The following is a 26,006-nucleotide window of genomic DNA, read 5'->3' on the forward strand; positions in this document are numbered from 1 at the left end:
TGACCTAGAAGCTGTACGCCGGCTCCCTCGGCCAGTAAAGCGAGATAAGCGACGCAACCCCAGAGTTGGTCACGACTGGACCTAATGGTCAGGGGTCCCTTTACCCCTTACCTTTAAAGTAAGTAAGTAGGTAAACTAATGAAGAAAATGGTTTCACTGCTCAATACCAGAAACATGAAGTAATGAATTGACAATAAATTTTATATATTTACCTACAAATATTTTTCAGGCAAAGGAACAAATTTAGGGGAGGGAGAAAGAGGTTCATAGACTCTTCTGGCTTATTGCATGATATTCTCCTTCTTTTCACAGCTGCTTCTTTCTTTACCCAGAAACAGCAATAACACACTTGGGCTGTCACACACTTCACATTAAATAACAACAACAACAATACAACTTGTGCATACCCCCAAAATTGGTGGCCTTGAAAAAAACAAAAACCCTTGAACAAAGAATACATTTGTTTTAAATTTCAGCAACTACAATCAGAGGCTTAACAATGAAAGGATATTTGGAAGAACCAAATACTGTATGCCAATTTGCTTAAAAATCAAAATTCCTTTCTCGAGACACCTCAGCCATCATAATCTGTTTCATATGCTGCATTAATATTGTCTTCAAGGACAAGCATTTCATTTTATTCCCAATGCATGGACTGGGAATAACATAATTCAAGACATGACACATGCAAAAATCCCCAGGACACTAAAATATTTGTGTTGTTTAAGAGGTGTCTATGGAATCCAAATGTGCATGTGAGTGAATGAGAGATGCAATTACATGTAGGAGATGTGGCAACGGAAGATTAACAGAAAGCGTAAGGTTACCAAAATACTATTCGGGGGGGAAATTGTGGAAGCATATATATTATATATGGAACTGCTTGATTTAAAACATTACATATGCAGCAGTGGATCTGGATCTGGACTTCTTGAGAGCAAAGCTCCAAGTACAGAATATTTGCAGTGGAGAATAGGCAAAACGACTTCTTCCAACTCCTTCTTCCCCTTTGCTCCAGAAGGGCTGGAGAGCCTTCTAGTACAGTGCGGGAAGTAGCGCCTGGGGGGCTGCAGTTGGAAGGGCGAATCCTCCACCGGGAATCTTCAAATTACAGTTATACCTTGGTTTTAGAACAGCTTAGAACAGCTCCCAAACACCGCAAACCCAGAAGTGATTGTTGCATTTTGTGAACTATTATTGGAAGCCGGACATCTGACTGGGCTTCCTCGGCTTCTGATTGGTTGCAGGAGCTTCCTGCAGCCACTCAGAAGCTGCATTTTGGGTTTCGGAAGTCAAACGGACTTCCAGAACAGACTCCGTTCAACTTCCAAGGTACGACTGTAGTAAATGGACGGAGTCCTGCTGGTAAGCAGTCCTCTAGCTTGCTTACTGGCTTCTGGGAAGGTCGTGCAGGGGTCCTGGGATGCTCTCAGAACCCTAGTGCCCAAAGGCTGGTAAGCAAGGCGCCACCTTCCTTACTGGTCCTCTGGGGAGGATGTGCAAGGGCTCTGAGAGTGCCCAAGGGCCCTCAAGTGACCATCCCAGTGCCTGGTAAACAAGCTCTTAAAAAGCTCTTTCTGTGGCAGGCTGTTACTCCTGCCTGGCAAGGAAGAACCGTAGGGGGGAATAAGTACAGCAATGCCACAAAGTCTTCTGCTATGCTGAGGTTCAAGATAACCCTTCTGCTTTTCAACAAGTCTTCACAAGTCAGTGACATTAGTGGCTATTTTCAAATGTACAGCTATTAATTCTAATGAATGAGACTTGATTCTCTAGCAAGAGGTAGAGGGGGAGCAACACCCTAGAATGCACACTTTATTTCAGCTGTTGCCTGGGAGAGGCAATTACAATGAAGTTCTATCTTGAGAAAATCGTAGCGCCTTAATATTAATGAGTAGGCTTCTTGCATCATTAATCTTACTGCGATCTGACAAGTTTTGTGTTAAGAAATGGGGAGGGGGGAAACCTAAGATAAAAAGATATGCCAAACAAGTTGTAGCAGCAGAAGGTTCAATGGTGTGGTCAAATGAGAGTGGTTGGATCTAATAAGAACACGGTGTGGACTAGAGGGTGATTGTCTCTGATCTTGGAGAATGTTTTTGGACACCTCGCAGCTCTTTTATTGCTGTAGCTGATTAAAATGAAAAGCCTCACAACTAAAATGTTCTTTTTGATGAGGTTTTCTTTCTTTTTTTTACCATGAACTATAGACCTTGTAGTCCAGTGGGACAGAAACCCTTTGATCTTCAGCAGTCACATAAATTCAAGGTCATAAAACAGCGTTGGATTGGATTTTATTAGTGTGGCTGATGCCAGACTTGTAGAGTTGCCATGCTTCTGAGGCAACCACGATCCCACCTTCCTATTCTTTCCATCCAGGTTTTTGTATGTGAAACCACATTACTATTTTTTTGCGATCTGAAAAAAACAAACACCAGAAAAGAAAGGCGAACTGGCAAGAAGACTGGTGGATTAAGCCATAATTTTTAAAAGCTGGTATTAGAGAAGAATATGCCATTATTCAGCGTACGTTAAGTCCATGTTTTGTCAGCCAAAAACATATATGCAGAAAACAAAAGTGAGCATCAGGGAATGAAGTCAATACATTCCTGGTTCAGCTCTGAAATTGGTCCAGTTTCATTCCAGTTCAGGTCAACTAGTGGTCAGGAACACAAATATAATAAAAGACACTCCAATTTCTAGTATAATAGACCATTTATATCCATACAAGATACCCCTTAAGAGACACTATATGTTGTGGTTGGACACTACGCATCCCAGTAGTAATTTTTTTTAAAAAATTAAACAATGGATTGTATCAAAAGGTGGCTTTGCCTTAACAGACAGCTCAGGTAAGACAAGACACCCTACTTTTATCAATTCCAGAAAACTCACTCATTCATCATTTGTGCTATTTCCCCTCTACCACATTGCTTCCTTTTTTAATAATGCTTGTTTTGGATGAGAGGACTTGTGAATATTCCATAGAATTATTTACACATTTCGAACAGTGTGAGTTGCAAAGGGAGATAACAGAAGTAATATTTAAAGAAGGTCCTAAGCCAAGAATTTTCTTTATCATTATGATTGCAATTAGGCAGTCTCCAAAACATCACTACAGCCATTTCTATATCTGGATAGTATTTACGCTGAAATACATATGGATGGGGAACAAAGAGGCTCCTTGTTGATTTTACAGTCTTCTCTTACTGGTTCCTATGAGGGTTTTTTGTGCTTTTAAAACTGCCTGTCTATTGTTTCTGTGCTTTTTGCAAAGACAGGACGTTTGTTCAGACCTTACTACCTATGGCAAAATCCCAGCTGATTGAAGTCTTGCAAGCCCGCAATACCTTGGCCTCTAACCATGGAGAGATAATGCCAAAACCAGGCTGTTCCACATTTATTTGACTGTAGTATCTCTCTTGATACCAGTGCCAGTGAAGAAGCAGGAGGGAGGCAGGGAGTTACTGCAGTCTAATAAACTCAGCACAGCCTGGATCAGACCTTCCTTTCTCTCCTGCAGTGAGGCATGGGAGGGATTGCCCAAGAACCTGAGACTCTAGTTTTAAGTTTTAAGAAACAATTTCCTCTGAGCATCAAAGAACTGAGAGAATCATGTAAATCTTCTGAAGATCTTGGAGCATACCACAGTTCTTGCATTTATTCAAACATGAACTGGAAGAAGAGCCAATACATTGTATAAAAACAATTATGCTTCTATGTTCCTAATAGTATCAAGATGTTTAGTATATGCCTTCCATGGCAAGTAAATATACCAGACGTGTAGTCACGCAAGCAGTTTAGCTTTCAACTTTGCTAATAAGGAGATTTGTATTGAAACTTTATTTCAAGCGTCAAAAATACTCTGCAGCAATACAATGCACCAAACAGTTTATGATTCCCTATATATCTGAGTGGCCTTATAGAGATAACATGAGATGTGTTATTTTAATACTTAGTTTCTTTGTTCTTGATTCCTTACAGTTCTTGTGGGTGCATGTAACTTTAAATAGCTATAAGATATAAATTATCAGTGATTATACACAAAATCCTCCTGCCAACCTAGCAGTTCGAAAGCATGTCAAAGTGCAATTAGATAAATAGGTACCACTCCGGCAGGAAGGTAAACGGCGTTTCTGTGCGCTCCTCTGGTTTGCCAGAAGTGGCTTAGTCCTGCTGGCCACATGACCCGGAAGCTGTACGCCGGCTCCCTCGGCCAATAAAGCGAGATGAGTGCTGCAACCCCAGAGTCGGCCATGACTGGACCTAATGGTCAGGGGTCCCTTTACCTTTACCTATACACAAAATCAGTGGAGTTTCTCATGGAGTTTATAAGTGCTGCACAGTGACATATTCTTAATTCCAATTACGCCAATGGCACCGGACATAGGGAGCTGGTTCCTTGTGTGGATAGTCCCTACACAAAAACAAGAGAGCGCGTGGTCACACAGAAACAACTCTCCTAGCCTCCTGCCTTTGTTAGAGGACAGCAATGCAGGCAAGACAGTTCCTTTCTTACTCTAACCAGTCCTTTTTCCTGGGGGGTACTCAAGGGTACTGGCAACTCCCCCTGCACTGGTTAAAAGTGTGCCACTTATTATAACTACTTCATGGTGAGTACCGGCACCTTTTTTTCTAGAAGAAAAGCACTGACTCTAAGTATTAAGTTGGGGAAAACTGGATTTATGGATCAAATTTTTAAAAAGTGTGTAGTCACATTAATAGGCATTATTAATGACCTGCTGAATCTTTTCCAGTTTCAATAAGCAACTGATATATGCTCAAGAGATGATTTAACACCTTGCCATCTAAAATGGGATGGCACGTCATAAAATTGCATCCCTGTTGCTGAATAATGAGATATAACACAAGGTATTGGAATCAAATAAGGCCACAGCTTTATTACAGATGTCAGAAGTTTGGCATAGGCATTGGGTACCACCACTGACTTCTGACCCACCTGCCAGAAGTAAACTCTGGGTTACCCCAACAGCGGGGTGGGGGATGGAGTGACACTATAACTTACATAAAATAGGAGTGCCCCTTGTGGGATCACCTGTCTTGAAGAGTACATACCCTCCAACATTTCTCCGATGAAAATAGGGGCATCCTAAGGAAAAGTGGGACATTCCAGGATCAAATCTGAAACCGGAACAGCTTCTTTAAATTAGGAATGTCCCTGGAAAATAGTAAAACTGTGCTGTGCCCTTAGCCCCCACCTGGGTATTAGGACAGAAGCAACTCCTCCCAGATTCTTTTAACTGCTAGCCACATGGTTTCAAATCTGAAACCGGAACAGCTTCTTTAAATTAGGAATGTCCCTGGAAAATAGTGAAACTGTGCTGTGCCCTTAGCCCCCACCTGGGCATTAGGACAGAAGCAACTCCTCCCAGATTCTTTTAACCAGATACCTATTACTCAAAGGGGCAGGCAGATGCTAAAACCTCCCCTCCAGCTTACCAGAATGAAATTACCATTGGAAGAAAGGGGGGGCTAGGAGGGGATTTCTTTAATCAATATTAAATACCTTTAGGGAATTTCCAAAGCACAGTTAATTCGTCTTCATTTGTTTTTTGTTTCAATAATAATAAGTTATTATTATTTTCCTTGTTAGTTTGAACAAACATCAGCAAAGAACATATTTAGTTGTTACACCCTGTCACCTGCAGTTTAGTTCATAAGGTTCAATGTGATTAAGGCATGCCATTTGTGCAGCTTTAAGAATAGGAACTCTCCAGAAATAAAACATCCAGCAATATTCCAACAATAACAAAGCAGAAAAGCTCTCTCATTGATACAAACAGATGCAAGAAAGAAAGGGCCATGAATCAGTTCCACTCTCACTAAAGATTCTGTGCATCAGCCTAGGAGAAATGTTGAATCCTCTTATTCTATTACCAATAATCTTCTACACCTCTTCCCAGAAGCTCAGGGCCAAACTAGATGCACACTTAACAAACATCAGGCAGCAACATGTATTGATTTCCTTTAACTAATTACAGGAGATGGGGAGCCACTGTGAAGGCAGTGCAAAGGAAAGGGGAGGGTTATCTCTTTATTCTTCCACTGAGACTGGAATGGAGATAGTTCCTCCATGTGGCTAGCAGCTATGCAAACGACATCCCTATTTGCACCAAAGCAAACAGGCCTGGAATAAGATTTATATTAAGCGGATGCAACTTCCTAGTGGCACAGGACGAGGATGGGAAGAAACACAAGAGGGAGCTCTTTGTGTGTGTTTGCCCACATGCTGCACGAGTTGCCAGAGGTCAAATTAATATTTCAGCAACAAGCACAACTAATTCACATAGGTAGCTGTGTTAATATTCAGATGTTTGGTACTAAAGTGTTATCAAATGTGTAAAAGGAGATTCTGAACATACAGACCGCACCTAGGCGCTGATGCTCCCAGCAACTAACTTCCCTGACTGTGGCGTAATTCATTTCAGGCCAACAAGGACCTACATACATATCAATGAAGTTTCCCTCCCTGTTGAGGGAGCCCAGATACATACATTTGTACACACTTAGACCATGTTCAGACTGGTGGCAATCACATGCTGCTAGGACACATATCAGTAAACAGAAGGTAGGGGGCAGACCATGTGATCTATAATAATAATAATAATAATTTATTATTTGTACCCCGCCCATCTGGCTCGGTTTCCCCAGCCACTCTGGGCGGCTTCCACAGAAACCAAAAGCACTAAAATATCATACATTAAAAGCTTCCCTGAATAGGGCCGCCTTAAGATGTCTTCTGAATGTCAGGTAGTTGTCCATCCCCTTGACATCCGATGGGAGGGCATTCCACAGGGCGGGTGCCACCACCGAAAAGGCCCTCTGCCTGGTTCCCTGTAGCTTCGCTTCTCGCACTGAGGGAACCGCCAGAAGGCCCTCGGCGCTGGACCTCAGTGTCCGGGCAGAACGATGGGGGTGGAGACGCTCCTTCAGGTATACTGGGCCGAAGCCGTTTAGGGCTTTAAAGGTCAACACCAGCACTTTGAATTGTGCTCGGAAACGTACTGGGAGCCAATGTAGGTCTTTCAAGACCGGTGTTATGTGGTCTCGGCGGCCGCCCCCAGTCACCAGTCTAGCTGCCGCATTCTGGATTAGCTGTAGTTTCCGAGTCACCTTCAAAGGTAGCCCCACGTAGAGCGCATTGCAGTAGTCCAAGCGGGAGATATCTAGACACCTTTTCACATGTTCAGTACTGAAAACCTGAATGAGTCCACTCTGTTACATCAAAAACGATAGTCTTGTAGAAGTTTAAAGACCAGCACAAGCTTTTGTGGAGTGCAGTCCACACACTTAGTTACATAAACTGTTATCTCCAGATTAAATATATTACACAGGTATAGATAAAGTTATCAAAAGCAGGAGCAAAAGACCAAGGCATGTGGGAGCTGCAACTGGTGATGCTTCCGCACAAAGCTAAAAAATATTCAGGAAAAGAAGAGCGACTATTGTCAACAACAATAATCAGCAACAACAACAACCTTCCTAATTGTGCTATGCAAATTCATGGGATACAACAGCAGCAAGCTAACTAGATGAAGTTTTGATTTGGTGCAATGGCTTCTTTGTAGGAACCAGCATTGTGTTTCACAGAAATGCTGTACATGCTTTAGGGTAATTTTGCAAACAGTTTCATCAGCTGTAGGGTTCAAAGAATCAAGACTTCATTTGTATGCTGATTACAAGACTCATATGATGTATACATGTGGATGAAACCACGTGCAAAGGGCGTGTACTTTTCAAATAAGAGTGGAATTTATTATGAACCACAAGCTGAAAGACCTTCAGCAGCAGCAACACATGAAATACTGAAAAAGGTAAAAAAGCTCATTAGGTAAAAATTGACTTGGCGACCCTGGCTGCAGCTTTGGATCTTAGTTAGTCAGCAACCAAAAGTTTTCTTCAAAATGTACATGCTGAGCTCAATGGAAGCTCTCTAACAAAGAAATTTCAAGTAAAAAAACGAAAAGGAAATACTCGAGGCATTTCAGCCCTTTAACTGTGATTGTCAAAAGGATTTGTTTCTATAAAATATGGAAAAAGTCATTTTAAAGAGCAACTTGCTTACTTAAGAGAACTATAATGCTCTACATCCAAAGAGTTCCAAGGCTGCAATCCTATACCCACTTACATGAGAGTAAGTCTCACTGAACTCAATGGAACTTAGAATCTTAGAATCATCAAATTGCAGAGTTGGAAGTGACCCTGAGGGTCATCTAGTCCAACCTCCTGCAATGCAGGAATCTCGACTGCATCATCCATGACTTAATTATGAAAATGAATGCTCAGTGATTTGAACTGTAACTGCACGTGTCATTTAGATTAAAAAATAATAAGGCAATAGGCAAGCAAAGTTGCAAAAGGGTAAGCAAACTGCAAAAAGTGCCCCAAGCTAATTTAACAATTCTGCATTCATGTGCAGGCCACCTTTAAAACATTTCCAAGTAGTCCCATCATTGCCTTCCTGGAGAATCCCTCTGTTTGCACAAATTATCCCATGTAGACATAGCTATTCACTCCCTAAACTCTTCGGCAGAACTGCCACTTTAGTCTGTTTCAGATTCTGCTTTGGTTAGGGTTTACAATAATTGCTTCTAATTCTGTTCTACATGCTGTTATATACATAACACATATATATCTCCATTGCCAAAAACATGATTACACAACTAGCCTGGCATATAAACAGGCAGACCAGCTGGGGTATTTCAACAGAGCTAAAGATGTAGGGGTAATGGATACCATACAACATCCCAATTAAAAAGCTTGAAATAATTCACTATATCCCATCATTACTTTTTAATATTTTAAACAGTAGATGAGAATACAAAGAAATCTGAACTATTAAACGTGTCACATTTCCTCTAGCACATGCACATAACATTTATTTCTGTATATTCTTGCACCTATAAATCTGTAATAGCCATGAAATCTTGTGCCCCTGACATTAAGATTAAAGCACACCTGTGTGGCAGCAAATTCCACGGAAATCACAAGGACTAAAGAAGAAGAGAAGAAGAGTTTGGATTTGATACCCCGCCTTTCACTCCCCTTCAGGAGTCTCAAAGCGGCTAACATTCTCCTTTCCCTTCCTCCCCCACAACAAACACTCTGTGAGGTGAGTGGGGCTGAGAGACTTCAAAGAAGTGTGACTGGCCCAAGGTCACCCAGCAGCTGCATGTGGAGGAGCGGAGACGCGAACCCGGTTCCCCAGATTACGAGACTACCGCTCTTAACCACTACACCACACTGGCTCTCATTCCTAGGCTGTGTCCACACTCCTGTTTACTCAGCATCCTGTGCATTCCCGCCCCTGTGTCTATCCTGTTGTTTCATATATAATACTGTGTTTTGATGCTCCCAATCAGGTTTGTTCCAAACAGAGAAAAGGCGTGGCCCAGTTGCATTTTAGGCTGGTAATGTGTACACAGCCCTAGCCTCTGTTCTTCTGCGTGACAATGAGCAGGCATATTCTGCATGCGCTACATTTTCCACACTACTTTCAAGTGGCTCTTGTGAAACCACTGAGCACTGTGCAAAACGTCAACATGCAAAGGGTTCTTTGTGTACAGCTGGCCTGTACATAACCCATTCTGTGTGACAATGACACCTAGAAGCCATGAGCAGTGGTTGTACTGACTATGGTAATTACCTCCTGAAATCAATTCTTTCATTACCGTATTTTTCGCCCTATAGGACACACTTTTCCCCCTCCAAAAATGAAGGGAAAATGTGTGTGCGTCCTATGCAGGCTTTCACTGAAGCCTGGAGAGCGAGAGGGGTCGGTGCGCACCGACCCCTCTCGCTCTCCAGGCTTCAGGAAGCTCTGCGCAACCCTCGGGAGACCAGGGCGACTTCGCGCTAGTCTCCCAAGGGTTCTGCAGAGCTGCCTGCAGTCCCGGGCTTCGCGCAGCTCTGCGCAGCCCTCAGGAGCCCGGCGCGAAGTCGCAAAGGTCTCCGGAGGGCTGCGCAGAGCTGCCTGCAGTCCTGGGCTTCGCACAGCTCTGCGCAGCCATAGGGAGCCCGGTGCGACTTCCCGCCGGTCTCCCGAGGGCTTCGCAGAGCTGCCTGCAGTCCTGGACTTCGCGCAGCTCTGCGCAGCCATAGGGAGCCCGGCACAAAGTTGCATCGGCCTCCCGAGGGCTGCACAGAGCTGCCTGCAGTCCCGGGCTTTGCGCAGCTCTGCGCAAGCCTGGGGAGACCGGCGCGACTTCCCGCCGGGCTCCCTAGGCTTGTGGATAGCAGGCTGTTCTCGGGGCTGGGGTCGGGAGAAGCTCGGGCTTCCCCCGCACCAGCCCCGCGCCTGGGGGAGGGGAAATCATTTTTTTTCTTTATTCCCCCCCCCAAAAAAAACGAGGTGCGCCCTATGGGGCGGTGCGCCCTATGGGGCGAAAAATACGGTATTTTTACACACAGTAAGATACAGTGCAGTGATTTCACCATCAGATTATCACATCAGGGCAATGTACTATATATAAATAGCAAAATACAAAAAAATATATATGCAGTAATGTGTCCCACCCACCCTGGTTCCGATGGCAAAGAGGTACTAATACAGTCCAAAAACAGCCAGGGACCAATGGCTGAGAAATACTGGTGGCAAACCCTCCTTCCCTTACAGCATGGTCCCAATCTCAGCACCTAACTTGTGCTAGCTCTCTGTTAAATAAAAAAATCTGCTAATACCAGAAAACAGAACCTGTCTCTGGTATACAGGAATAGATCAATGTACGAAGCTATGTATGAACAATTTCTTTTTTAAAAAGATGAAAGCTGCAATGTTTGGCATTTTACAAGAATCTTTCTGCGAGAGGAACATGACTTGGTCTGCAGTTTGTGTCTGACAAGCATAAACTAACATCATCTCTTCTTAACTGGCCAACAATCTGGGAGTAGCTAGCAATAATGATGTGAGATAACCTCTCCTATGAGTATGTTTGCTCAGGTGGGCCATTCTTTAAAATAGCGATATGCTGCAGATTATTTGGGTTTTGGTTTTAAAAAAACAACAGCTCCACCTCAACATACTAAAACCTCAACCACTTAAAAAAGAAAAGAAAGCTCTGTACTAAAGGGAGATTGCAAAACAGCATAAACGTTGTAGCATTCCTTCAGTATTATCACAGAATGTCATGGCAACTCTCCCAGAGGTGGACTGTACAGCTTCAACTAGCACTGCCATATATAAGTAAGCTATGAAACATAGGAAGCTGCCTTATGCTGAGCCAGACCATTGGTTCATCTACCTCAGTATCGTCTACACTGACTGGCAGCTGCTCTGCAAGGTTTCTGATAGGGGACATTCCTAGTTCTAGAATGGAATTGAACCTTGAATCTTCTGGAGACAAAGAAGATGCTCTGCTACTGATCTATGGTTTTATAGAGCACACTACAAAATTTGCATGTATACCTCTTGATTTTTTTTCCAAGGAAGAAAGGAGAACACATTTATTTTTCCTCTTTCCAGAAGCTTTTATGTTATCCAGCACAATTCAAACCTCAAGGAAAAAGTAACTTCCAGTTCTTAGAACCTCACCTATCCAGAGCAGTTTTTCAGAGAGTGTAAGGGTAAGAGACTAATGGCAAAAGTTGCTTCCCACCTTCTTCCAGTGGGAGCATCCCATAAGCAGAACGCCACTCAGGGGATACTGCTGCCAGCAGGAACCAAGTCTGGATCCCAGCCATTATTTTATTTATTTCATAAAATCTATATACCCTTGACTGTAAACAACAACCACGTCCAAGCAGTTTACAAAAAACAACACAAGAAAAATCAAGAAAAAAGCACTAAAACAGATAAAATTACCTCAGCATTTTAAGCATCTGGGTAGGTTTGTCTATGCAGAAAGGATTTTAGCAGGTGCTGTTGATGTTCACCTGCCATTCTGTGGACTGGTAACTGAATATTTTGCTTTGGATTTTAAACTTTTGTCTCACTGGCCAACCTGGATTCCACTGATGATAGACCAGAACTATTTCTAATTTAGGCAGCAATCAGAATAGAGGCCTATTAAAAATTCAAGCTAGCCTATGGCCATAGGGAATCCTGGCTCCCTTGGGGATATTCTAGGCCTCTTCCGTGAATTTTCTGCTTTCATTCAAAGCTGTTAAGTGTAAAGCATTAAATCTTCCGGTTTACTGGCCAGCAAATTAGAAAGGCAAGGAGATAACTGACCCAGGCCAGCTCCTCTTTTCAGAAATCTTATTTGTTTTTATGAATATTTAATACAATGAAATAAATGTAAACACAACACAGCACAATTCTAGGTCAACTCAAAAGTCCATTGTATTGAATTCAATGGGGCTTACTCCCCGATACCTAGGGTTAGGACTGCAGCTTTAGATCATCTTTATTTAGGTTCTGGATTTCCCACATTCATTCCATCCCCCCACTTTGGCACCTTAAATACAAAATTTTTGGCCATGGACCTGGAAATAGGACAAGGCAACTGCTCTTTAAACAACACTGCATGTACAAGATGCACTATTGTTTTTGTTTTAATATAAGTACTATACATACTCAAATAAAAGCAAGTTTGAAGCAGCATGGGGGAGAGAGAGAGAGAGAGAGAGAGACTTAACTGACCTCTGGTGGGGAATGCAGAAAATGCATTTCTACAAGAATTGTTTATATGTGGTCTTGCCTTATTGGTCCCAGGGAATGAAAGAGTTGGGCTTTCCAATTTTGTTCTATGTCAAAAATTGAGAAGCATAATGCCAACTCCTTCAAAGAAGTAGAAGACCTAGCACTGACCCTGTGGTATACTGCAGGGCGTGAAGATATGTACCAGGCATGAAACAAATGTACACAGATACTGTCTCTTCCTGCACAATATGGTTGAAGCACGTAACTACGATCACGATGGGGGAAATGTGCAAATAATTGATGTTCTAACATGATATACTGGATATAAACACATGGAAGTACGTCCCACTGTTTTAACAGAACTTACTCCCATGAAAATGTGCTTGGGATCATAGATTACAAGATAAAGATGAGATGCTATGCACAATAGCTTCTTTTGTCCTCTTGTCTTCCCTGATCAAACAAGTCTGCAAATTTTGAAGCACTACACAAACAAGTTTGACTATAGATATTAGCTGGGTAAGTGTGCACACCATCACTCATCCATTTTAATTCATCAGGGCTGCTCTGATGTTGGCTGAATTCAACAATTTATTGGTCCTAACAAGATCGGTTTAACAGATTCTTTTGCACCAAACTGTAGTCTTAGAAAAAAACAAACCAAACTCAACTTTCTCCAGGCTAAGATGAACTGAACTGCTAGTCAACTGAAAGCCATTCAAAGAGAATATATTGAATGCATAATCATATTCTTCCTAATTCTTGTGTATATAGACTGCTAAAATCATTTCACTGGAGTGAGCAGATCCACACGAGTAGAAGAACGAAACCATGGATCTGCATCCTTCCCTGGCACCTCTTGCAGGGAGCAGTGCTCTGTGTACACACTGGGGCTCCTATGCCCGTAAGGAAGGGCTCTATCAGAATAATTAGCAAGTTATACATTTCTAAAATGTATATATTTCTAAAAGGGGGGGATCCTTTATTTAAAAATGAGAATAAATATTTACCTTCAGTTTTTCAACTTCATTTTTGTGCTCCTTCTTTAAGTGCAAAATAGCAGCATGGTACTCTAAAAGTAAAATAAATGAAATTACTGGTCAGATCAATGACACAAAAGTTACTGAAGTTCCAATGTGAGCACTAATAATAATAATAATAATAATAATAATAATAATAATAATAAAAATAAAAATAATAATTTATTTATACCCCGCCCTCCCCGGCCAGAGCTGGGCTCAGGGCGGCTAACACCAATAAAATTACAATAAAACATAATAGGGGGGAAACAAACAAACAAACAAACAAACAATCAAACTGTTAATTAAAATACGGGTTACAATTTAAAATGCAGCCTCATTTTAATAGTAGCTCACAAATCAAAAACATAAGGGGAGGGAAACATAAGAGTCAGAATGAGTCCAAACCAAAGGCCAGGCGGAACAGCTCTGTCTTGCAGGCCCTGCGGAAAGATATCAAGTCCCACAGGGCCCTAGTCTCTTGTGACAGAGCGTTCCACCAAGTCGGGGCCAGTACTGGCCAGCCCTGGCCCTAGTACTCTATCTAACTTGGGCCTGCCAAAGGAAATGTTCTGGCTGCAGTACAGTAAGGAGGAACTAACAGTGTAATTATGGCATTGCGTTAGTTTGAGCATCCTGAAGACCAAGGCCTGTTAAGCCTATGAATGTCACTGTTTATGACAGCATTTTAACGCATCTAACTTTTTACTTTGTATTCTTGAATTAAAAATATTTTAATTTATGGATTTTAATACAATGAAATAAACCAAAAGTGGGTACGCTTGCCCAGTAATCAACAACTGATGCCTCTTTAAGAGAAATGTGACTTGGAGAATGATACTCTTATATGAGTGCGATGGAGTTTAATAATGAGGAGAGATGAGAGGGAGAGGGAGTGGTGGCGATTCAGGTGTATATACACACCTGAATATAGAGCCTGCTGGTCCACCCTCTATGTCCACTTGCCTCCTGGCCCCACCAAACAGTTGCAAGGAGTGCCTAGGCACAGGTAGTGAGTCTCAGGCCGGTCAAAGGTTTGCAGCTGATCAGCTGATTGAAGGCTGCTGAAAACCTTGGTTCCTTTGCCCACATGGCTTGAAATCCAACTATGTGGGCATTTGATGTCATGGTGATGTTAGATGATAGGCAGGTGGACTATCTACCCTATCTGTCAAAGTAGCCTGTGAGGGTTTGGGGAGTTCTGGCTCTGGACAAGGTAGATCCAGCCCCCACCCTTTCCTCACAGTCTTGAAAATGGAACAGGTGATACAGGAAAGGTGTTTAACATTTATTAAATGCCAATTATCCTTGCTAGGTAGAATTTGCATTCACAAGCCACAGACATTCCATCAGCAAACAAAACAGGAGGGATGGGATGAGACAGATGTTTTATGTGGAATAGACAGAACAAATAAGACTAGAGTGGTTGAACAAATAATCACTGAAGAAATTGTTTGTGGTGTTGAAAGGAAGACAGCAAAGTGATATCAAAAACAGAAAGAAGGTGGCTGTTTCATTTACTGTTGCTAGACTAATCTACCAGAATATACATTTATTCCAAGTTTATGGAGACTGTATATGAGGATTTCACTTTCTCGTTTCAAGGAAGGCAGAAAGAAACTGTCCTAAGAACAGCTTGCTTAAAGCAGCATTTGGCTCAGGAAGTAAAAATGTATAGCTAATTCTGCTTTCTAGGAAAGGGATGGAATCTACATTGGCTGTGGCTACCTGGGAAAGTTAACTTCAGGTCATAGTGGAAAGCTCACAAAAGTGACAGCACTGGGTGATAAAAGGTAAAGGGACACCTGACCATTAGGTCCAGTCTTGGACGACTGGGGTTGCAGCGCTCATCTCACTTTATTGGCCAAGGGAGTTGGCGTACAGCTTCCGGGACATGTGGCCAGCATGACTAAGCCACTTCTGGTAAACCAGAGCAGCGCATGGAAACACTGTTTACCTTCCCGCCAGAGCGGTACCTATTTATCTACTTGCACTTCATGCTTTCGAACTGATAGGTTGGCAGGAACAGGGACCAGGCAACGGGAGCTCACCCCATCGCAGGGATTCAAACCGCCAACCTTCTGATTGGCAACCCCTAGGCTCAGTGGTTTAACCCACAGTGCCACCTGCCCCAAGCACTGGGTGATACACTTTAACTATTAGGGAAAAGGGTTAAAAACAAAACAAGGATCATTAACACCACAATATAAATTACATAGTGTGTTCACATTTTGGCTGTTGTGCAAAAGCTACAGTCACCCTATGTCAGAACTAGAGAAAGACAACCAACCACCTGAGATTTTCGCATGAGAAAAGGCTCAGAGGTTGTGGCTTTCCTTTTAAAAAGATTAAAACAAGTTAAACCCTCAATAAAATAAATCTGAAAGTTATTTCTTGCTATGCTAGTTCCATAAAGTGCAGCTAAAATGTTATGGTTTTCTCTTATGCTATTTTAAGACTTGAACACCTCACATCAAAAGGACACAATTTACTTTAAAATGCTTTATTTAAGAAAGGTGTATTCTACCTAGCCCAAGTCTGTACACAATGTGACAAAGGATGACTAGTTAACATTCCTTTGATCGACAATCACCTTTTTCCTACATGTGGCCTCCACCCATGTGGGAAGGGCCCTGTTCGTTTTCTTTTTAAAGCACAACCAGCTGCACCTAGGATATAAACATAGATGAATACTTTCTTCCCTAGCAAAGTGATATTTTTAATATTTTTTAAATACTAGGTGTTCGGGTTGCCTTTCCGTGTCTAGAAGGGACTAAGATCTAACAAAGGCTGGTGGAATACAATTTTTTGTCAGTTCCCCCTTTCCCCCTTTAGAATGTCTATATATGGCACTATATGCCAGAAAATATCTCAAAGTGGTATACAATGAGGGGGGAAATATGAATGATTCATAATTCTGCATGTATCTAAACAAATTTTGTTGTTGTTTTTCTGTTGTTTAGTTGTTTAGTCGTGTCCAACTCTTCGTGACCCCATGGACCAGAGCACACCAGGCACTCCGTCTTCCACTGCCTCCCGCAGTTTGGTCAATTATCTTATATTAGTAAAGGTAAAGGTAAAGGTACCCCTGCCCGTTCGGGCCAGTCTTGCCAGACTCTAGGGTTGTGCGCTCATCTCACTCTATAGGCCGGGAGCCAGAGCTGTCCGCAGACACTTCCAGGTCATGTGGCCAGCGTGACAAGCTGCATCTGGCGAGCCAGCGCAGCACACGGAACGCCATTTACCTTCCCGCTGGTAAGCGGTCCCTATTTATCTACTTGCACCCGGAGGTGCTTTCGAACTCCTAGGTTGGCAGGCCTTATATTAGTAGCATAAGCTTATTTATTTGTATCTTGATGTAACAGGCAAGTTGGCTCCCTCCTTGAGGACAAAACAGCAGGGGTTTCTGACACCCTCTCGTTGGAATTTGTTCTTGGAAGGTACTTGCATCAATTTAATGTCATGGTGCCTGGGTGAAGTTAAAGACGAAGGTTGCATCACTATATCAAATCAGCTGTTTTTTCAATATATTGTTATGCTTATCTGTTACTTCCATATATTTTAAGAACACAAATGGACAGATGCTACTGCTGGTATTCCATACACTTTCTGGCACAGACTTGAATCAAAGGGGCCCAGAGAAGCCAGGCATCACTCCCACAATTCAGAATTAAAAATTTAGGAGGCAGGGACGTCACATGACATTTCATTTGGGCTTGGGGCGGGGAAGGTGCCTTATCACTAACTAGATACATTTTCAAGATTGTAGTTCAACAGAAGTGACCACAACAATAACTTCAGGATGATAATCAAAATCAAATTTGAGTCAGCCAGCATTTAATTCATATTGAATAAAGCTTAGGAAAAACAAATGGGGAAGCAGCAAGACAAGGCTGATTGAACCATAAAGCATAACAGAAAAAACTGCATGCATAAGAACATAGCAGTTACAATGACAACTGTAAGGTGGAAGTAAAAAAATGGGTTTTTTGACAGCATCACATTTAAACTGGGATGTATTTCGAGAAACACAGCTTCAAATTAATATTTAAAACACTTCTCTTACTGGTGTCTTAAAGACATAAAACAGATACCTAATGTAACACAGCAGAGAAACAACCAACAGGTAACACAGTATGCTTTACTGCACCAACATCGGATGGCAAAGAAGCAGGTGAAATAAAGGCAAAACCCAAATAACTTTTCTGCATGCAAATACATAGCCTATTACCCCATAACACTGGAGTAGGAAAGTTGTGGACTTCCAGATCTTGCTGTACTAGTTCCATCATCCCTAACCACTGGTCCTGATGGGACTTGGGAGTTCAACAACATCTAGAGGGCTATAGGTTCCCCACCAATGCCCTAAGGCAGGGGTGAAGTTTATGGAGAAAACATTTCAGGATGTTCAACCCACTCTCCTTATTTGTTACCTGACTTCATTTGATAATTCTCTTGACTAAACAAGATAGCTGTGCAGTATCAGTGATGCCCTCCTGGGAGAAGTTGCTTCCAGTTTTCCACACCTCCCTCCTGCTATACATGTCCCCTATCATTCTCTGCAGGAATAAATACATGGCATCAACCTATTGTGGCACTTCCACAATGTGAAATCTAAGCATAACCTGCAGAAAAATAGTATTAATAGATGAAAGTCAGGGGGCTATAAATGTCACTATTGATCAAAGTACAGCACACAAAGTTATTCTGATGAAGTGCTGGTTGTGGCCAAGAGGCACTGGAGTTTATTTACTCCTCCTGCTATGAATTCTTCTTATATTACATATATATGAAAATATACAGTGCTTCTATATTGCTTCTTAAACTTCCCAACGAATATTTCTAACAGGTCTTGAATGTTCCCTCATACAATTCATGGAAATAGACCTTATGGGACACATAAAGCACAGAGATGACAGACAAGGACATTGGGTGTCACATTTTACCCACCTGGCTTTGCCGTGAAAGATACCAAGTCAGCTAAAGAGGTAAAAGCACAGGTAAAAATGTAGTGCAGCCTCACTCAACCAAAACATCTTTATTTTCACTTACGGTAACTGGATTTACTAGCAATTCTCATAGAAAACATACATTTTATTTCAGTTATTGTTATGTACTGAGTTGAATAGGATCCAAATGCAGCAGTCTGATTGGTCCTAGAACAATGCAGCAGTATGATTGGTCTGCAGGAGCCATCCAGTCCAGCTCCAGGTGGAAGTGAATCTGCAACCTGATTGGCCTACAGGAGAATCCAGGAATTAGCCAATTATGTGTGGCCCATTGTGTAAATAATGTATATAAAGCAGATATTTTGGGGGAACTTTCATTCCTCACTACTATGAGCTGAATAAAGAGCATGAAATCCACACTCGACTCTGAGTATATTTCAGTTATGAAAGCACTTGCTTATGAAAGGTGAAATTAACTGACCATTCATTAACTAAGCTCCTAACTTTGTTTTAAAAGGAAGACTGAAAAGAAGAAGAACGGTTTTTCTCTCATCTCCAAAGCAACCAAAGGGCTATGGAAGTCACACTCCTATGAACCACAAGCTTCTATTAGCACAGGATAGAAGACGCTATGATAAGCAGGGCCAACTGACATTCTTGGCAGCTGCCAGAGTGCCCTCAAAAAGGCCTACATTCAATGCTGGCCCTGGGGCCCTCACGCTGTAGGAGATGCCCACCATTTGCGATAGTTGCCCATATGCTGCTGGGCCAACTTTAAGGCTCTTGCACTGATTTACATGACCCTTGTCAACTTGGGTCAAGTATACCTTAAGGACTGCCTGATTCGTTATATTCCGGCCCAATCACTGAGGTCTTTGGGGACGTCATCATTGCCCCATGACTCATACACACAGCTCATATGCATAGCAATGTGTGCTTAATTCTATGAAACTTCAACTTAGCTGAGATCAGAAAAGCTCCCTCCTCCCTGTTGAACTTCCCGCACCTGGTAAAATCCTTTATATTATTTCATTTTAAGTAAGTTTTACAGGTAATTTTAAATGGTTTTATTTTTTCTATATCTTTTGTCACCTTACTGTACAGGCTATGGTGTTATGCAGTATATAAATGGTTGAGATCATTCGATATGGTTTAATTATCCAGAACTGCTTGAAGCAACGCTGCATCAAAGCCACTTTTAGGAACTAATATGGCAGGTGGCTCACAGCCACCTAGCATAAACTGAAGCACTCTGGTGGACACCAAGGCAAGGGACCTGTCACGAAAGGTACCAATGCATGAGGAGGAACACCAAAGGACACCTGGCAAAAATGGTATCTGCCTGTATGACAGATCATACAATAATAATCACACCAAATACAGCCCAACTACCATGAATAGGGACCCATCAGCAACCCAATAAGCCAATGACTTCTGCTGCCTGCCTGAGACTGCAAGGCAGAATACATGCTTTTGTTCAACTGGGTAGGTTAAAAGTGGTACCAACTTTCTTTTCAGACTCTCTGTATCCTTTTAAAAGTGGTTTACAACAAGGCATAAGACAAGGAAGTCTGCATCAGCTCTCTCAGTCAAACTGTGTCACATAGCAAAAGTATCTTCTTCATCCAAATTATGACGCATAGCACATATTTGATTAAAAGGCACAATGGATGTACTGTATCTTTGTACATTAAGTAACCACAATGCTTCCTTCTTATGTAGTATCTTCAGCAAACTAGGAAACTGTTAGTGGTTTTCAAATATTTGCAGCTGACAAACATGTTATGCAGGACGATCAAATTAATAGCAGACTGTACCAGTGGCGTTGCATCCTTTTATTGGCACAGTCAAATAGTTGCTGCTGCTGCCAGGCGGGCAAGGAGCATGGAGGGTGTGCAGGGGGGAGCCTGGTTGGCCGGCGTGGCCTTTGGCAGGTGCATCCCCACATCACTGGCCAGGCAGCCCTTCAGTGAGGGGGCCAGGGGCACAATGGCTAGGCCAGGCCTAGAGACCCCCGGCAGCAGGCACCCTCTCAAAATCATGCGCCTGGGGCTATGCACCCCCCACTCTACACCCCTGGACTGTACAGTTTTCTCTGGACTTGGTGACTGGTCATCACACAAAGATATTAGATCAACGTAGTTAAAAAGAAAGAAGGATGCTATTTTATAAACCTAACAAACCCATATACAGCTCTGGATTGGCTACAATAATTCTGAAAGGAGACCTTGAAATTATAGTGCTCCCTAATGATTCCTTACCATCCTTTAAAAAAGTGACAAGTGGGGTGCCACAGGTTTCTGTCCTGAGCCTGTTGTTGTTCGATATCTTTATAAATGACTTGAATGAATTGAGGGGATGCTCATCAAATTTGCAGATGACACCCAGCTAGGAGGGGTAGCCAATGCTGCAAAAGATAGAATTGAGGTTCAAAATGATCTTAACAGATTGGAGAACTGGGCCCAAATAAACAAAATGAATTTCAATAGGGACAAATGTAAGGTTCTGCACTTAGGCAGGAAGAACCAGCTGCACAAATATAAGTCAGGGGACATCTGGATTGGCAGTAGTACATGTGAAAAGGATCTAGGGGTCTTGGTGGACCACAAGCTTAACATGAGCCAACAGTGTGATGCAGCAGCAAAAAAGCATATGCTATTCTAGGCTGTATCAATAGAAGTATAGTGTCCCGGTCAAGAGAAATAATAGTCCTGCTCTATTCTGCCTTAGTCAGACCACTACTGGAGTAATCTGTCCAATTTTTGACATCACAATTTAAGAAGGACATTGACAAGCTATAATGTGTGCAGAGAAAGGCAATCAAGGTGATCAAGGGTCTGGAAACCAAGCGTCAAGATGAACAGTTGAGGGAGCTGGGTATGGTTGGCCTGGAAAAGAAGCGTCTGAGAGGAGATATGATAGCCATGTTCAGATATTAAAAGGCTGTCATATGGAAGATGGAGCAAGCTTGTTTTCTCCTGCATCTGGGCACAACTTAGTGATGATGCTTCTAATATTACTGATAATGGTAGAAGATGCTCGTGTGTGTAAAAAGGCAATCCATTTCATCTCAACTTTCTCTCAATGGGTGACAAAGACACAAGTGCTCTCAAGGATTGCTTTTCTTGGTACTTGGTCCCTTCCCTGTCAGTTTTTCATCTTTCTAGGTTCATCCTGCTTAAGAGGTTTTGCTTGCAGAATATTCTGGGACACATGAAGCTGGTCAGGCAATAATTAGAGAAATGAGTGGCTGCCTTCATCCTTTCTTCTCCAGCTCACACTTTCACATACCCCTAATGCTTTCAGCATCCTTTCAATTCTGTGTCTCCCTCCAACCATCACATCTTCTTTTCTGTGCCCTCATGCTTCCCTCCCTCATCTCTTTCTTCACTTTTATCTTCAAATCAATGACACTGTAAAATGAGAGGTGTCAATGGCTCAAGTCAGGCTTGAAATCACTCTCTGGCCTGGACGTGATTCCTCTTCATCACATAAATTGGGGTACTAACCAGATTTTTTCAGCTGGAAGACACTTCACACACATTCAGCACTTTCCCCAGATAATTTTGCACGTTCAAGGCCTGAGTCACGGCCTTCAATTTAGGTTCTGGGAGTGCCCTATTGTAAGTTGAAATTGCAGCCTGTTCAAGCCATAGCAAGGGCTATGCAGAGCTAGCCAACTACAGTGGTGCCTCGCAAGACGAAATTAATTCATTCCGCAAGTCTCTTCGTCTTGCGGTTTTTTCGTCTTGCGATGCACGGTTTCCCATAGGAATGCATTGAAAATCAATTAATGCGTTCCTAGGGAAACCGCCTTCAGACCAGGTCTGGGGACAGTCTGTCCCCGGACCTCTTCTGAAGGCTGGGGGGGGGGACAAGGGCTTTTCTTCCCACCCCCAGCATTTTAAAAAACCCCGGGACAGCGGAGGACTTCTCCGCTGTCCGGGCGATCTTAAAATGCTGGCGGCGGCATTTTAAAATCGCCCCGGGACAGCGGAGGACTTCTCCGCTGTCCGGGGCGATTTAAAAGCCCCTGGGAAGGCAGGCAGGGGGGACAAAGACTTTCGCCCCCCGTCCGCCTTCAGAAGGTTTCCCGCCCCCCGCCCCGCTTCGGAACAGCGTTACATTGGGGGGGAAAGGGGGAGAGGTGGAGGGGGCCATGGTGGATGGGGGTGAGTTGGGTGGCGATGTTTCTATTTTACTTAATGTGTGTGTGAGGTTTTGTGTCAGCGTCATTTGTACAGGTTCTCTTTGCTATTCGCTTGTGTTCCTCAACAAGTGGTATTGATATTATCACGTATGGATGGGTGTCGACTTGGGCTGATGAAACATTTCTGGAAATCTGGTAGCTAAAAAACCCAGGAAGCAGATGTGTCAGCTTTTGGAAGTGCCTTAAAATACGTCTACATCTGGTGGGGAAGAATGAAATTACAAAACGGCTGAGTGGTCTGGAAAGAGAGAACAGGGAGAAGTGATTCACTCTCTCAACATGCAAACTCTTTGTTGCATTTAATATAACAGAAGGTTCTGGGGGGGAATGAAGACCTAATTCTGGGGTGCTCAATGTGTTGCCAATCACCCACCAAGCCCCCCTGACCCTCCCTATTTTGAGGTGGTGGTGGTGATTTGGTTAGGAGAGGGGTTGTGTGTTTGGCGCAGGGTTCTCCCCCCCCCCCCCGGTATGCATTTTATTGGTTTTTATTTGCTGCCTGTTTTAATTTTTTTATTTTTTGGAGAGGGGCAGTTTCTGAGCATCACCAGTTTTTCTTCTCTGAAACCCGTGATGCTCATAGCACAGTTTTTAAGCTTTCTAAATGCCTTCTGGGCTCAACAAAGTTGGGGACTCCTCTACTAATGCGCCTCCAGATATTGTCAAATAAAAGGCTTTAAAAGCTACATGGAAGGTAGCATGAAGAGACAAACGGTTTGTAAATTTTTCAGTAGGGAATGTGATTTTTTTAGTAGAAAAATGGCTAGAAAAAAGGAAAAGGATTAAGGAGCCCCTTCCCCTCACCATTCACTGTCCAGACTCATTGCAGAGTTGCTACAACTGAAAAGTCCGGTAAGAAATGGTAACACACAGGTCCTGTATAATATTTCCTTTGGTCCCCCTGATTCCCCCACCCGCACCTTGCAGTTTTTTAAATTTCCCTCATGTTATTTTCTAATTTACCCACTAGATGTCAGTAGCACATATTTAGTCTACTGAAGCTCAATGCCATTAAAATGCACCAGACAAGTTCTATTTTGCAAATTAGACATCCTCAAAACTGAACTGAAGGTGCTAGGCTGCCCAACCTTTCTGAAAGAATGACATTTGATTTTTCTAACTTGTACAAATGACTTTATGCAAACCAGATCGAAGTAAAAATCAAGATGCGTGGGATAATTACACTCATGACTGCTTTCCATGTGTTTAAATAAGAACTAAGGGAAATACAGATACACAACAATGAATATAATGTGATATGTTAAAAACAAGTTTCAAATAAGTTTTACAAAGTAATAATAATAATAATAATAATAATAACAATAATAATAATATTTTACAAAGTACACTTTGTGGGAATGTTTGGAACTAATCGGTATTATTTGCAAAATAAATGGCTAGGATAATTTCAATCCCAGCTCCAAGAAAAATGCTTTACAAAAGAGGGAGGAAATGCTATATTGGAGAGTGACTGGGCAAGCACAGAGTGACTCAGCCTCTTTGCACATGCCTGGAAAGAACTGCCAAAACTATTCCAGCTTCTACTGTACTAGCCACTCCAAAGTTTGGGTGGAGTGATTTAATTAACTGTCTCACAAAACTTTGTATTCCTGGATCAAACATCTGCAATGCAGCAAAATTTTATAGAAATGCTGTACCACCCCCCGCTCCCGCCCCCCCAACCACATGACAGAGTCTTTGGAATTTAAAGTGGGATCTATTACAGCCTTCTAGATTGCAATATACCTTTCCTTTGTATGGCTCAAGGTCAGGGCCGGATTTAGGTCTGATGAGGCCCTAAGCTACTGAATGTAATGGGGCCCTTTATATGTCCAGCTGTCCTTTGTCAACAACAAATTGTCGCTGTTTTTTGTGTTGAATATATGCTATATGTTAATTTATGGACCTAATAGGTATCTAAAGCCATGTGCACTTGCAGAATGTATGCACCCTATATATAGAAATGAGCAAACCAGTGATATTTTAGGGAGCAGGCTAGCAGGCGGGGCCCATTACTTACATCATAGGAACCTACACAACACAAAACACTGTTGCTGTATGTAGGTTTTATTTTATTTGTTTTTTCTTATATTTTGGAAATATACATCCAGTTTCTTTCTTTTATTTTTTTTGGGCCCCCCAAGAGAGTGGAGCCCTAAGCTATAGCTTGTTTAGCTTATACGTAAATCCGACACTGCTCAAGGTCTTCAAGACAAGGAAGAAAAGGTGAAACCATTTTCTCTCCCACAACTGGAGCTGTCTTTTGATTTCCAGAGGGCGCCCAGGAAACAATTAAGAAACAGCAAGAGGGGCCCACTCTGGAAAAGCTTTCATTCCCATTAGGAAGCATTGCTTTGACATGGATACAGTACAGTGGTACCTCAGGTTACATATGCTTCAGGTTACATATGCTTCAGGTTACAGACTCCTCTAACCCAGAAATAGTGCTTCAGGTTAAGAACTTTGCTTCAGGATGAGAACACAAATCGTGCTCCGGCGGCGCGGCAGCAGCAGGAGGCCCCATTAGCTAAAGTGGTGCTTCAGGTTAAGAACAGTTTCAGGTTAAGTACGGACCTCCGGAACGAATTAAGTACTTAACCTGAGGTACCACTGTACTAATAGAATTTCTGCAGCATTTTCTGTTGGACACATCTAATGTACCATTGCAGATGTGGCCACAGCTAGGTTGCAGAGCACATGCTTTGTCAGGGCCGGGCCCCTCATGAGATCTTGCCGCAAGCAGGTGCCACTGCCAGCACTTTGCGAGTGACAATGCAGGTAAGGGAGGCTTTGCAGTGTGGAACAGTAATCCCGTTTTGCCTCAAGCACTGAAGCAGAACGTGATGCTCCTGCGCTTTGCGTTCCAAAAGGTCCCAGGTTAGTTCAATCCCGGTTATTTCCTGACAAGGGAACCCAGGCAGCAAGGCTATGAAACAACTTTGGGCAGATATTTGAAAGCCATCACAGCAGGCAGACCTGGGTTAGCAGAGACAAGGGCCTGACTCAGCTGCACGTGTACTTTAGACATCTCTCTACCAAATTCAAAAACACTTGTCCGCACCTTGAAAGCCCTGACCGTATGACAAAACAGCAATTAAGAACTCCACACTGGTACTTCTAAATGAATGAATGAATTAATGAAGAAGAAGCAATCCTTGCATAAAAAGAAACCCAAGGTAGCTGAAATGGCTAAATAAATTTATAAAAGAATGAGCATTATAAACAGT

The 26,006-nt window shown here is 42.5% G+C and overlaps 2 protein-coding genes across 2 annotated transcripts in view; both read right to left on the bottom strand.

Annotated features, from left to right (window-relative positions):
- Positions 1-26,006, bottom strand: part of LOC310708985 (formin-1-like) — a 179,503-nt gene that overhangs the window by 89,600 nt on the left and 63,897 nt on the right. The window lies entirely within an intron of this gene.
- The window catches only part of LOC310708236 (formin-like), a 109,740-nt gene that overhangs the window by 72,488 nt on the left and 11,246 nt on the right, over positions 1-26,006 (bottom strand). Inside the window, exon 3 of the mRNA XM_083506306.1 lies at positions 13,612-13,673. Within this exon, the coding sequence (XP_083362432.1) occupies positions 13,612-13,673 (62 nt within the window). The remainder of the gene's footprint in view (positions 1-13,611; positions 13,674-26,006) is intronic.

Source organism: Podarcis liolepis (genome assembly GCF_965112155.1).
Source record: "Podarcis liolepis genome assembly, chromosome: 1".
Classification (NCBI taxonomy): domain Eukaryota; kingdom Metazoa; phylum Chordata; class Lepidosauria; order Squamata; family Lacertidae; genus Podarcis; species Podarcis liolepis.